Source organism: Silurus meridionalis, chromosome 13 (assembly GCF_014805685.1).
Source record: "Silurus meridionalis isolate SWU-2019-XX chromosome 13, ASM1480568v1, whole genome shotgun sequence".
Classification (NCBI taxonomy): domain Eukaryota; kingdom Metazoa; phylum Chordata; class Actinopteri; order Siluriformes; family Siluridae; genus Silurus; species Silurus meridionalis.
Genome location: NC_060896.1, coordinates 16989528 through 17004796, shown reverse-complemented (window position 1 = coordinate 17004796; position 15269 = coordinate 16989528). Strand labels below are relative to the sequence as shown.

At 40.4% G+C, this 15269-nt stretch overlaps 1 protein-coding gene and 1 long non-coding RNA gene across 10 annotated transcripts in view; one reads left to right on the top strand and one right to left on the bottom strand.

Moving 5' to 3' along the window:
* Window positions 1–15269, bottom strand: part of reln (reelin) — a 515746-nt gene that overhangs the window by 243156 nt on the left and 257321 nt on the right. For all 9 annotated transcript variants that reach the window (XM_046864386.1, XM_046864387.1, XM_046864388.1 and 6 more), the window contains 2 exons: window positions 447–655; window positions 27–158 (listed from right to left, as the gene is read on the bottom strand). In XM_046864386.1, the coding sequence (XP_046720342.1) occupies window positions 27–158; window positions 447–655 (341 nt within the window). The remainder of the gene's footprint in view (window positions 1–26; window positions 159–446; window positions 656–15269) is intronic.
* LOC124395676 overlaps window positions 1–15269 on the top strand; it is a 40429-nt gene that overhangs the window by 11185 nt on the left and 13975 nt on the right. The window lies entirely within an intron of this gene.

The window sequence follows — 15269 nt, the reverse complement described above, 5'->3', positions numbered from 1 at the left end:
GCACATGCACCCGTATGCATACACACCCACTGCTGTAGTTGATAGATGAGTAGATTGTGCTGTGTGGAAGATGAAGTCCAGAACATAACTCAGGTAGACACTCCATATGCAAAAGGGACCAGGATCGTCCCTGATTAGTTGAGAACTCCAAATTGATGCTGTTGTTAAAATATTAGTGTAGACGAAACAAACAATAAAAGATGCAAATCTGTTAAGCAATGCCACTACTAACAATACCAAAAAAACAGTATAATTCCTAAAAATACAGTATGTGGGAATATAAAGAAAAATAAGACAAACAGGTTTCTTGCTTTAGTGTGATTTGTTTTGTTTTTTTGTTAATTAAATCATTAGATTTTATATTACAATATTATTAAAAAACAGCCCCCCCCAGTGGCTTTCATCAGGCAAACATTGTGCATAGTGATGCATAGAGAGTAGGGCACCTGTTAGTGGGCTGGTAGGAGCCACATCCAAGATTAATAGAAAACTGGGCCATATGTGTGTAAACATCAGGCATCACTGGCAGAAGCTGCAGGTAATCCAGTGCCCAGACATGATGATTGGCTCCACCATGAAACCTCTGTTCCAGACAAAACTGAGTTACAGGATTCTGAAGCTCTGTAGGCAAAGCTACAGACACCACAGTAGGGGTCTATGAGAGAGAAAGAGCACATAAGTTGTGGGGGAAAAAAAAAAAATGTTTAGTTAATGGACAGAAAGGGAACATGAGAGAAAAACTGGATCTTTATATATATATATATATATATATATATATATATATATATATATATATATATATATATATATATATGTATGCAAGTTCTCCTACTTCACCCTCTCCACCTCCACTACATTTATTATCCTAAATTAGATGCACCTGTTTGAGGTCGTTAGCTGCATAAAGACACCTGTCCACCCCATACAATCAGTAAGAATCCAACTACTAACATGGCCAAAACCAAAGAGCTGTCCAAAGACACTAGAGACAAAATTGTACACCTCCACAAGGCTGGGGAAAGGGCTACAGGGAAATTGCCAAGCAGCTTGGTGAAAAAAGGTCCACTGTTGGAGCAATCATTAGAAAACGGAAGAAACTAAACATGACTGTCAATCTCCCTCGGACTGGGGCTCCATGCAAGATCTCACCTTGTGGGGTCTCAATGATCCTAAGGAAGGTGAGAAATCAGCCCAGAACTACACGGAAGGAGCTGGTCAATGACCTGAAAAGAGCTGGGACCACCGTTTCCAAAGTTACTGTTGGTAATACACTAAGACGTCATAAGTTTGCCAATGACCATTTGGATGATCCAGAGGAGTCATGGGAGAAAGTTATGTGGTCAGATGAGACCAAAATAGAACTTTTGGGTCTTAATTCCACTAAACATGTTTGGAGGAAGAAGAATGATGAGTACCATCCCAAGAACACCATCCCTACTGTGAAGAATGGGGGTGGTAGCATCATGCTTTGGGGGTGTTTTTATGCACATGGGACAGGGCGACTGCACTGTATTAAGGAGAGGATGACCGGGGCCATGTATTGCGAGATTTTGGGGAACAACCTCCTTCCCTCAGTTAGAGCATTGAAGATGGGTCGAGGCTGGGTCTTCCAACATGACAATGACCCGAAGCGCACAGCGAGGATAACCAAGGAGTGGCTCTGTAAGAAGCATATCAAGGTTCTGGCGTGGCCTAGCCAGTCTTCAGACCTAAACCCAATAGAGAATATTTGGAGGGAGCTCAAACTCCGTGTTTCTCAGCAACAGGCCAGAAACCTGACTGATCTAGAGAAGATCTGTGTGGAGGAGTGGGCCAAAATCTCTCCTGCGGTGTGTGCAAACCTGGTGAAAAACTACAGGAAATGTTTGACCTCTGTAATTGCAAACAAAGGCTACTGTACCAAATATTAACATTGACTTTCTTCGGTGTTCAAATACTTATTTGCTGCTGTATCATACAAATAAATAGTTAAAAAATCATACATTGTGATTTCTGGATTTTTTTTTTTTAGATTATGTCTCTCACAGTGGACATGCACCTTTCAGACCCCTCCATGGTTTCTAAGTGGGAGAACTTGCAAAATAGCAGGGTGTTCAAATACTTATTTTTCTCTCTGTATACATAGTGATATATCATTTGTATAAATTTGCATTTGCATGCTCATTTGCATTAATAAAGCAAATGAGAATGGCTTTTAATTTGTTTTTGAACACAAAAAAGAGAAAATTACATATTTACTATTTATCTTTATTTGCTTACTCACACAAAGTGCAGTAATCAAACTCTCACAATGCTACTGATCAATATGCCCTAAAATGCACAGTAAATGCACTTTTGTAAAACACATACTATAATGATCAATATAGGCACTGATAAATAGTTTTCCATTAGAGTAACAAAAAAACAGAGAGAGATTAGACAGAATTTTAAAGTTTACATTTGAGGAAAAAAACATTTTCATACATAGTTATTCCATAATTAGTTTTTAATTTTTATCTAAAAAGCAAATAAATGCATCATACATTGACCTGATGGCCATGATGTTTACAACTGTCAGCATGTTTTTGGTATTTATTGAGTTTCACACATTGCTGGTTATATAGACAATAAATGCTGTGAAGATATACCAATGATATCTACATCTGTAGATTTAGCATATTATGAAAATTGGCAAAAATAAAATAAAATTGATCAGGCAAGGACACTAGCTAAATTCAACTGAAATCAAAGCATAAGAGGTTGTACTGTTTAAGGTTCTCAAGATATGACCCAAAACAATGTATACTTCATTACGTCAGTGAATAGCAAAATAATAATAATAATCATAATAATCATATTAATTATAAACATAACTGCAAGTGATGATTTCTGGGTGCTGTGCATTCAAGAAACCATAGTTAAGAATGTTAAATATTTAATTTAAAATAGAAATGTTCGGAAATACTGTGCTATAAACAAATTAGAGTTGACTCTGGATTGACTAAAGTTATAAAAACAAATTGTATTTAAAGTTTAAATCAACAAATGCCACAGATACAGAATTTTGTTCACAATTTTATTCAAGATCTAAAGGCCAAAGCATACTAACTGGTAATGTTTAGAGCTAGGAACTTTAACCTAACCAGTTATCAAACTGCTGGGTTGCTTAGTCACTGGAAATGTTTTGTTTAGGGCTAAAATTAATCCTTGAGAATTTGATTACAAAAATTAGTTTGGTCCATTTAACTACACACATAGCATCGTGTTTCCCAGGGATCATTATTACTGTTGCACCACACACTAAACTCGGAAGCGCACTTGACAGGTAAACACAGAAGAAGCTGCAGAAAAAAAAGGTGGAAAGAAAAGAAAGCAACAAGGGGCGAGAAAAAGATTCAGACCAAAGAAAACCCCAGAAGGTTTTCAAAGTTTGGGATCATTTCAAACTAAAACATGAAGAAAACACCGTACAGTTACAGTTTTTAAAGTAATCTGTAAATGATTTTTATATTTTTATTTATATACAGTGCATTCAAAAAGCCCTTCCACATTGGGTCCATTGGACAGAGCGTGGACAACATGGAAGCGTTTCCAAAGTGACACAGCAGGAGTTCCTGAAAGAAAACTGGTATTGGACTTTAAGAAGCAGTAAACCTCTAAAAAGCAGTAGACCTACCAGCCCAATTTAATCCCACTTCATGTGGAGTTTTGACATTGGACCTCTTTGAGTTGCATGGAGAAGCTGGTGTTGGATCTATGATAATAGCAAATGTTGAGGTATTTTATGAGTTGTTCAGTAGCTCCTGGTTCCATAACCTCAAATGACTGTATATTACTGTAGAAACTAAATTACTCAATCTCACATACCAGTGCTCATGTTAGTTCTTACTCTCCAGTGTTCTGTGTTGTTAAAGATTCAAGACACTCTTGATATCCCCCAAATGAGGATGGGTTCCCCTTTTGAGTCTGGTTCCTCTCAAGGTTTCCTTCTCATAACATCTAAAGCAGATTTTCTTTGCCACAGTCGCCATGGCTGCCCATCAGGAATAAATACACATCATTCACCTTAACTGTTAAATTCTGTAAAGCTGCTTTGAGACAATGTCCATTGTAAAAAGTGCTATAGAAATAAACTTTACTTGACTTGACATACCGATGACCAGCAGATTGAGGCTGAGAAATTCTCACAAGCAGATTCTAGATTCTAGTATCTCTAATACCGCTCCTTGTGTTGATGACTGCACTGCTTCATTGGTGTGTTATCAGTTGCCCAAACAACAAGAGCCATATGCACATGTGGCTGTGTCAGTGACTGATTACACTGTTGTTGTTGGTACTGGTGCTAGTCATTCACCCGAAATTCCTGTCTATGACACTATCCCTTCTAGAAAAGCTCCTGTAGTTGATATAAATACAGGTGACCATTACACCATTAGTTTTCGATTCTTGTTCTTTAGTTATTTATTTCTGAATTTAGAGGTTAACTTTAGGTATCATAAAGTTGTTTAAAGAATTGTTTTTAAGTACCTGGTCTAATTGTTCAAGGTGTAATGGGTACCTTGATGATGTTTATAAAATGTAAGGAGCAAAAAAATAATAAAATAAATGCTTAAATTTCAACATAACTATTTTATATTTATTTTGTATATTTATTGCATAAAGCATTTTAGTTCATGATCTCAGTGTCAAGTGGGGATTAAGAGACAGAAACCGGAGTAACACTTAAGAGATTTAATAGTCTTTGGGAAAAAAAAACAGCTAGGAAGCAACAGTACTGTAAAACAGTGCTGTCCTTAGCATGGGTAGTCCAGGAATAATCGGCAGAATGAACTGCATCAACTGTGCTGGGAAAAAGGCATGGCCGGTGGTTCCCTGACACTCAGTCATCATTAAAATCTGTTAGAATTTTTAAAGTCTTTAATTATTTGTATATGCATGCCCAATGATATTGCCCTCTCCTCGGCAGAGCTCAGGAGAGTGTTTAAACACCCCATCAGTTACCCTGAGTCTACAAAGTAACTTCTCACCCTTAATCAAGGCAATCATTCTATGGCAGTATATGCCATCCAGTTCTGCATGCTTAAGGTTCGCTTCCAAAATGGTCTCTCAGCAGACGTGCAAGACAAGCTGGCTCTGAGATCCTCCTGACACGCCTAAGTCCCTGGCTACACACCTGAATATCTGCATCTGAGAGCAAGGACATGAGTGGAGGCAGAAGGGAAGGAGCGTAGTCAGCCTACCCTATCAGGAGAAGGGCAGGGACCCACAGACTGCACCTGAATCTATGCAACTAGGCAGTACCTTCTTACCCCTCAGGAACAAGATCTGTGCCTTAGGGAGTCCTCATGCCCTGAACTCCCAGGAAATGCTGAGCCCATCACAGCCAGAAGAAGGAACATTCAACCAATCTCTTATATAGACTCTGGGCTGTACCTTTCAATTGAGATGACCTGGAAGGGTCAACAATTTAGGCACTGGTGGATTCTGGAGGTGCAGGCAATTCTCTTGACACCAACCTGGCAGAGCGGCTGTAGATTTCTTATGCACCTGTAGGACGATTATGGCACTGGATGACAAGCAGAAGTCACTTACCAGACCCCTGCAAGTCATCATCACACAAAATCATGAGGAGATATGCCTACACCTGGTCTCTTCCCCTCACTTCCCTCTGATCCTGGAATATTCCTGGTTAACAGTCACAGACTGAGCCAACTGTTCTCTTTCTAGGTGGAGCCCCACCTGTCATGCTACTTGTCATCCCCTAACTGTAGCCCTTCCAGCTCTGATGCCTAAAAACCCTTAGACTTGTCCCAGTTTACTAAATAATATAAATCTTGTTTTCAGCAAACAGTGAGCCACCACTTTCCCCCTCATCGTCCCTATGATTGCAACATTGAATTACTCCCTGGAACTTGTCCAGGGACAATTTTTTTTTTTTCTTTCCAACCCTGAATGGGCATTGACTACTGAGGACTCAATTGTGTCCACAACAGATACCCTCTCCTCCTAATGACAAGCAGGTCCAACAGTTGTACAGAAGGTTCATTCAAAATTACATTGTCCCAGGGGAATTCTAATGGACACACAAAGCCGAGACTGGCCTATCAGGAACAAAGACCAGAGACCATTCATGTTTGAGGTAGATGCGTCCGACTTCAGAAAGGGAGCCATGCTATCTCAGTAGATGCCCAATAACAAAATACACCCATGCTTCTTATACTCCCATAAGCCAACCCTGGCCAAGAGGAATTATAGGATCAGACTGCACCTGAATCTATGCAACTAGGCAGTACCTTCTTACCCCTCAGGAACAAGATCTGTGCCTTAGGGAGTCCTCATGCCCTGAACTCCCAGGAAATGCTGAGCCCATCACAGCCAGAAGAAGGAACATTCAACCAATCTCTTATATAGACTCTGGGCTGTACCTTTCAATTGAGATGACCTGGAAGGGTCAACAATTTAGGCACTGGTGGATTCTGGAGGTGCAGGCAATTCTCTTGACACCAACCTGGCAGAGCGGCTGTAGATTTCTTATGCACCTGTAGGACGATTATGGCACTGGATGACAAGCAGAAGTCACTTACCAGACCCCTGCAAGTCATCATCACACAAAATCATGAGGAGATATGCCTACACCTGGTCTCTTCCCTCACTTCCTCTGATCCTGGAATATTCCTGGTTAACAGTCACAGACTGAGCCAACTGTTCTCTTTCTAGGTGGAGCCCCACCTGTCATGCTACTTGTCATCCCCTAACTGTAGCCCTTCCAGCTCTGATGCCTAAAAACCCTTAGACTTGTCCCAGTTTACTAAATAATATAAATCTTGTTTTCAGCAAACAGTGAGCCACCACTTTCCCCCTCATCGTCCCTATGATTGCAACATTGAATTACTCCCTGGAACTTGTCCAGGGACAATTTTTTCTTTCCAACCCTGAATGGGCATTGACTACTGAGGACTCAATTGTGTCCACAACAGATACCCTCTCCTCCTAATGACAAGCAGGTCCAACAGTTGTACAGAAGGTTCATTCAAAATTACATTGTCCCAGGGGAATTCTAATGGACACACAAAGCCGAGACTGGCCTATCAGGAACAAAGACCAGAGACCATTCACGTTTGAGGTAGATGCGTCCGACTTCAGAAAGGGAGCCATGCTATCTCAGTAGATGCCCAATAACAAAATACACCCATGCTTCTTATACTCCCATAAGCCAACCCTGGCCAAGAGGAATTATAGGATCAGAGACAGGGAGATACTGGTAGTGAAACTCACCCTTAAAGAGTGGAGACACTAGTTAGAGGGAGCCCAACACCCTTTTCAAATATTCACCAACCATCAGGACCTGGAATATAGTCAGCAAGCTCGACATCTCAAACCCTGCTAAGCTCGATTGTCCCTCTTTTTTGACCGATTTCAGTTTTCCCTCACATACAGATCTGGATCCAAAAACCTCAAGCCTGATGCCCTGTCCTGGATGTTCGCTCCCACCATGGAAGAGAAACCGAAAGCCACTGCCTTCCACCTTGCCAAGTTACTTGCTCCTGTCGGGTGGGTTATCAAGTCAGAGGTTAGACTCATTCGTGAACCTGACCCTGAAGTAGGACCCGATAACCATTCATTCCCAGGTTCTCCAGTGGGGGCATTTGGGGGCATAACCTGCCACCCAGGTGTAGCCTGTACCTTGGACCATCAGCAGGAGCTCATCAAGACATTTGTTACCGAATTCACCATTTCTTCCCAGGCCAAGGTCCCCCACCAGTCCCCTCAGAGCCTGTTTCACCCCCTGCTCATCCCAAGTCGTCCATGGTCACATCTCTCTTTTGACTTTGTTACCGGTCTCCCCTCCTCTAGAGACAATACAGTGATCCTGGATATTGTTGATAGATTATCTAAGGCCTGCTGCCTGTTTGCCTTGCCCAAGCTGCCCTTGGCTCAGCAGACTGCAGAGCTAATTTGTGAACACATCTTCGGAATCCACAAAATTCTGCAAGATTGACAGCATGTTTGTGATAATGGTCTGCAGTTTTTGGAAGGCTTTTCACCATCTCCTCAGGGCGACCACAAGTTTTTCTTCCGAGTTCCACACCAAATCCAATAGGCAGACCCATTGGGCCTTCCATCACTGGTGGTCAACCAGCCTACAAAGTTCACCGGATACTGAATTCTAATTGGGTCTGGAGATGAATTCAGTACCTGGTGGACTGGGACTGCTACATCCCTGAGGAGCATTTCCGGGTTCCTCCCGGGGGTTGATTTTTTGTCTCACCACAAAAGGGTGATATTGATCCACTGCTATTCTCTTTCTGGCCAATTGGAATAGATAAGTCACCTTACTTTCTATATTCCTCCCTTGGTTTTTTTTTATGCCTATCCTGTTTTTTACCTGCTGGTCCTGTTTTAACCCAAGCATTTTGTAAATTCATTTGATTTTGTTTCTTGTTCCTAGTCTTTGTTTTGGCTTGCTTAATGTTAAAATGCTATGTTTGTAGACTAAATTAAGCCTGGCCACTGCACAAGAGGTAAGTACATTTCAAGGCTCTTCTCTGTTCTGGCACCAAGGTGGTGAAATGAACTTCCCCTAGATGTCCGTACAGCGGAGTCCCCGACTATCTTTAAGCGACAACTGAAGACATACCTCTTCCTGAAACACTTAAATTAGCACTTTCCAAGTTTGTAAAATTCTAGGGTTATATTTATATTATGTTTGTAATCTTGTGTACCAGTGTAGATTTATTAATTACTAGAGACTCAAAGCACTTTTGTACGTCGCTCTGGATAAGGGCGTCTGCTAAATGTAAATGTAAATGTAAGTCACCACCTCAAGTAATTTTTCTCCCTTTATCATCAAGTGAGGAGCGTTTAGAGAGGTGCCTGTCCACTGTGAGAGACATAATCTAAAAAAAAAAATCCAGAAATCACAATGTATGATTTTTTAACTATTTATTTGTATGATGCAGCTGCAAATAAGTATTTGAACAACTGAGAAAGTCAATGTTAATATTTGGTACAGTAGCCTTTGTTTGCATTTACAGAGGTCAAACATTTCCTGTAGTTTTTCACCAGGTTTGCACACACTGCAGGAGGGATTTTGGCCCACTCCTCCACACAGATCTTCTCTAGATCAGTCAGGTTTCTGGCCTGTCGCTGAGAAACACGGAGTTTGAGCTCCCTCCAAAGATTCTCTATTGGGTTTAGGTCTGGAGACTGGCTAGGCCACACCAGAACCTTGATATGCTTCTTACAGAGCCACCCCTTGGTTCTCCTCGCTGTGCGCTTCGGGTCATTGTCATGTTGGAAGACCCAGCCTCGACCCATCTTCAATGCTCTAACTGAGGGAAGGAGGTTGTTCCACAAAATCTCACAATACATGGCACCGGTCATCCTCTCCTTAATACAGTGCAGTCGCCCTTTCCCATGTGCAGAAAAACACCCCCAAAGCATGATGCTACCACCCCCATGCTTCACAGTAGGGATGGTGTTCTTGGGATGGTACTCATCATTCTTCTTCCTCCAAACACGTTTAGTGGATTTATGACCCAAAAGTTCTATTTTGGTCTCATCTGACCACATGACTTTCTCCCATTACTCCTCTGGATCATCCAAATGGTCATTGGCAAACTTAAGACGTGCCTGGACATGTGCTGGTTTAAGCAGGGGAACCTTCCGTGCCATGCATGATTTCAAACCATGACGTCTTAGTGTATTACCAACAGTAACTTTGGAAACGGTGGTCCCAGCTCTTTTCAGGTCATTGACCAGCTCCTCTCGTGTAGTTCTGGGCTGATTTCTCACCTTCCTTAGGATCATTGAGACCCCACGAGGTGAGATCTTGCATGGAGCCCCAGTCCGAGGGAGATTGACAGTCATGTTTAGCTTTTTCCATTTTCCAATGATTGCTCCAACAGTGGACCTTTTTTCACCAAGCTGCTTGGCAATTTCCCCGTAGCCCTTTCCAGCCTTGTGGAGGTGTACAATTTTGTCTCTAGTGTCTTTGGACAGCTCTTTGGTCTTGGCCATGTTAGTAGTTGGATTCTTACTGATTGTATGGGGTGGACAGGTGTCTTTATGCAGCTAACGACCTCAAACAGGTGCATCTAATTAAGGATAATAAATGTAGTGGATGTGGACATTTTAAAGGCAGACGAACAGGTCTTTGAGGGTCAGAATACTAGCTGCTAGACAGGTGTTCAAATACTTATTTGCAGCTGTATCATACAAATAAATAGTTTAAAAATCATATATTGTGATTTCTGGAATTTTTTTTTAGATTATGTCTCTCACAGTGGACATGCACCTACGATGACAATTTCAGACCCCTCCATGATTTCTAAGTGGGAGAACTTGCAAAATAGCAGGGTGTTCAAATACTTATTTTCCTCACTGTATTGAAAAATACTGTACTGTGTATATATATATATATATATATATATATATATATATATATATATATATATATATATATATACACAGTACAGACCAAAAGTTTGGACACACTTCTCATTCAAAGAGTTTTCTTTATTTTCATGACTATAAAAATTGTAGAGTCACACTGAAGGCATCAAGGGCTATTTGACCAAGAAGGAGAGTGATTGGGTGCTGCGCCAGATGACCTGGCCTCCACAGTCACCGGACCTGAACCCAATCGAGATGGTTAAGGGGTGAGCTGGACCGCAGAGTGAAGGCAAAAGGGCCAACAAGTGCCAAGCATCTCTGGGAACTCCTTCAAGACTGTTGGAAGACCATTTCAGGTGACTACCTCTTGAAGCTCATCAAGAGAATGCCAAGATTGTGCAAAGCAGTAATCAAAGCAAAAGGTGGCTACTTTGAAGAACCTAGAATATGACATTTTTCAGTTGTTTCACACTTTTTTTGTTATGTATATAATTCCATATATAATTCCACATGTGTTAATTCATAGTTTTGATGCCTTCAGTGTAAATCTACAATTTTCATAGTCATGAAAATAAAGAAAACTCTTTGAATGAGAAGGTGTGTCCAAACTTTGGTCTGTACTGTATATATATATATATATATATATATATATATATATATATATATATATATATATATATATATATTAATATTAATATTACATTAGAGATTTGGCCTGTGACATAAATATGCATGGCTTGTACAAATTGTAACATTTTTTGAATATGCATGGCTTGTACAAATTGCTTTCCAAATGCATTAATTAAATAAATTATTAAATGTATTAAATTTCAGTTAAATAAACACAGCAGAAAAACACAAATTCAGTATCAAGTGCCAAAACATCAACAGCTTGTTGATCTTTTTTTTTTTTTTTTTTGCCATTGCATCAATTCAGTTGAGTTTCAAGTTCAGTTTCAGTAGGAGCAGTGTTGTTGAACTCCTTGTTTTGCCAGTTCAAAGTCTGGAGTAAGTTTTGTTGTGGCAATTCTCAGGATAGATCTGAGGTGTTGGTCAGTTTACCTGGATCTGTGAGGGGCTTTGATCGGACATCAGTAAAAAAATATTTTGTTGTCCACTCCGTATTAAACACTCGGCTTTGAAAATGAACTTATCAAAGAAAAGTGGATAGTGAGCGCACTATCCACTTTTCTTTGATAAGTTCATTTTTGCAGAAGGGCTCATTAAAGAGGAGAGGAGAGTAATACACGTGAACAAGGTCAATGTAGTTGAAGTGCACCATATTTTGGGGAAACGTGGGCATTACAGGGGAAAGGTAAATTAAACAAGGTTTACCTGCATGGGCGTTAATTTAATTTAACAGTAGGGGGGACAATAAATATAAATATTCTCATGATCAATTTTTGAAGGGGACACAAATAATAGTCAAATTGTACTTATAAAGACACAGTGTCCCCACAGTGAAAAACTTTGCTTTTATAATTTTTTTATCAAGTTTTTCTCAGGTTTAATGTCAAAGCAAAACAAGGAAATAAAAAAAAAGTTTGAATTTGTATTTAAAATAATTAAGACACTTAAGAACAGAATAGAAATTGATTATACAAAAAAATATATAGTGGGGTCAGTTCAGACGTAGCACAGTGCTCATTTAGTAAATGCACAGATAAACAATATGCTAATTGTGGCAGTTAATGTAAATTAACATTATACCAAGTCGCCCCAAATAAAACACTGCATGGGAAACGGCTTTTGGCGTGTTAGTTACAGTGCACTATGCTACAAGCTATTGTAAACAAGCTAACGTTCACTAGATAAGTCATATTTTAATCACTAATAGAGCAGATTCATGGAAAAGAGTAAGGGGAGGGGGAACTTAACTGTTTTTTAAAGGCATTTTTTTGCGGGTTTTTTCTACTTACACAATTATTTAGGTATGCATACATTTATTTTCCACAATAGAGAGTGCGATATTTTTTTAATATTTTAAAATTATTTACGCCCATGTTTACCTGTACGTATTTTAATATAAATTGGTCACGATTAATAAATCCAACGTGTGGCGTGTGGCCCGCGGGCTGTAGTTTGCCCATGTCTGCCATAAGAGAATAAGGCAAGAGAAACCACATCTTTGGCTCACCTGTGTCAGGGAAGCTCTCCCCTCATTAAAGAAGGCAAGCCTGCAGTGGAGTATTCCAATGGGTATTAACCATAGGTGAAAAGTAACAAACTACATTTACTCGTTTTACTGTAATTGAGTGTTTTTTTGTGCATTGCAGTTGTGTAGTTGCATTGCCTAATTGCATGACATGCTAATGTTGGTTAGCCCCAGGGTTGAAAATTATGCAGAGACTGAGCTAGCACAAATACCAGTGTCATAATTTAAATATCATATAAACTGAATAAAATTGTTATATTTTAGAGTAGATCTGCTGATGTTGCATTAGATTGTAGCATCATTGTATAACCATTGTAAAAACAATCAGGCCACCAATGTGAGCCTTACCACACAGTGCTACATTTCTGCCAGTTTAAAATTAGACTAGCCTGTCTAGCTGAATGGAGTTCCCTGGGAACTCTGTTGCCTGCTTATCGCTTTCGATGTCTCTTCCCTGGCCACCATCGAATGGCAAGGTCTGAAGGCTAAAATAGTGTGTCTTCTCCCACAGATTATCATGTATGTTGTTTGGTGGATTATTTCTGAGTCTGGCAATAACGCATACAAAATTTGCTCCAATATCCATATGCCATGTAAAATAGGCTACAACAAAATATAGCAGCATTTTGCATCTGGAACAGCCACTGCAAGCTACTGCTAAACAGGAGACAGTGAAACAGAAATTGAGGAAGAAGATAAAGAATAAAAGAAAGAAACAAATAGAAGGGAGAGAGAGCAATAAAGAGAGATGGAGAGGAAGAGGGTTAAAGCAAGACAAAAAAATCATAGTTTGTGAGGATATCTACATTTTGCAGCTTTTCCAACTTTTTGTCTATATTAAAACATGATGGTAATGGACAAGTTGTGGTCATCTTCCTCCTAAAGTCCAACACCATCCTTGTTCTCGTCACATTCACTTACACCAACACCATGCGTGTGGTACCCGTGCAGTAGACCTTCACTCCTCCTCCTCTACATTCCAGCACTTCTAACCTTTCTCTTGCTCCTTTACACTCAAAGCACTTCTAGCAGACTGGCATTAGCTTTAGCAAGGTGCTCCAGTCTGGGCTTCACCTGTAACAAGGCCAGTTGTGACATCTTGTCTAATCCCAGTCAAGTATTTTTGCTTAAATATTTGCTATTTTTTTGTAGAGGAGAAAGGTAGATATGTTGTGTGTTCAAGAGACCAAGTGAAAAGAGAGTAAGGCCAGGAACATTGGACGTGGCTTTAAACTGTTCTTGCATGGTGTGAATGGAAAAAGAAATGGAGTAGGGGTTATCCTGAAAAAAGAGTACAGTAAGAGTGTAGTGGAGGTGAAGAGAGTTTCTGATAGGGTGATGAACATGAAGCTGGTGTAGCTAGACAGCATTGGATGGTGGTCTGTATGATGGTTTTGGAGGTGAAGAAGAAGAGGAGGAGAGTTAAGACTGAAAAAAGAATAAGATGGTGGAAACTGAAGGAGGAAGACTAAAGTGTGAGATTCAGGGTAGAGGTCAGACAGGGGCTCAGTGGTGGTAAGGATGTACTGGATGATTGGGCAGCTACTGCAGAAGTGATAAGGGAGACAGCTAGAAAGGTACTTGGTGTGACATCTGGAAATAGAAAGAAAGACAAAGAGACATGGCGGTGGAATGAAGTGCAGGAAAGCATAAGGAGAAAACAGAATTGGTATTGACAGAGTGATGAGAAAAGTAGACAGGAGTACAAGGAGAGAGCAGGTAAAGAGGGATGAGGAAAAGGCATATCAGGATCTGAATAAGGTGTTGCACACTAAGGAAGGAGAAGAGGATTTATACCGATTGGCCAGGCAGAGGGATTGAGCTGGGAAGGATGTGCTGCAAGTTAGAGCAATAAAGGATGGAGATGGAAATGTGTTGACTAGTGAGGAGAGTGTGTTGAGAAGATGGAGGGAGTATTTTGAGCAGCTGATGAATAAGGAAAATGAGAGAGAGAAGGTTGGATGGTGTGAAGATGATGAAGCAGGAAGTGCATAGGATTGATAAGGATGAATTAGAGCAGCGATTAAGAGGATGAAAAGTGGAAAGATTTTGGAAGGTGAGAGGATGCCTGAGGAATGGAGAAGGAATGTGCTGGTACTGATCTTTAAGAATAATTGAGATGTGCAGACCTGCAGTAACTACAGGGGAAAAAAGTTGATCAGTCACACCATGAAGTTATGGAAAAGAGTACTGGAAGCCAGGCTGAGAGAAGAGGTGACCATCTGTAAGCAACAGAAGTTGCTACTGACTTCTTCCTCTCATGCCTTTCCTCAACCATGGACCTCCTTTACCCCTTGACTACAAAACCTAAGAAGACTTCTTGTCCCACACCGTGGCTGTCAGAAGTTTTGCGCAGCAATCGACGAGAACTCAGATCTGCAGAGAGGAAGTGGAAGAAATCACAACTCGATGTAGACCTCACATCTTACCGCGCACTCCTGGCCAAATTTTCTTTGGATGTGACTTCTGCTAAAACTGCCTTCTACAAGGAAAAGCCCAAGGCCTCTGCACAAGATCCTCGTAAGCTCCACAACATCTTCTCTTCACTACTCAACCCCCCTGCCACACCTGCTCCATCCTCCCTTACTGCTAATGACTTTGCCTCCTTCTATGATGAAAAGATTAAGAACATCTGACAGACCTTAATTTCCTCCCCAACAATGACTTGAAGAAACCTTCTCTGGATCCATCAGACATCAACAACTACAGACTGGTATAACTTCTCTCCTTTCTTTCTAAA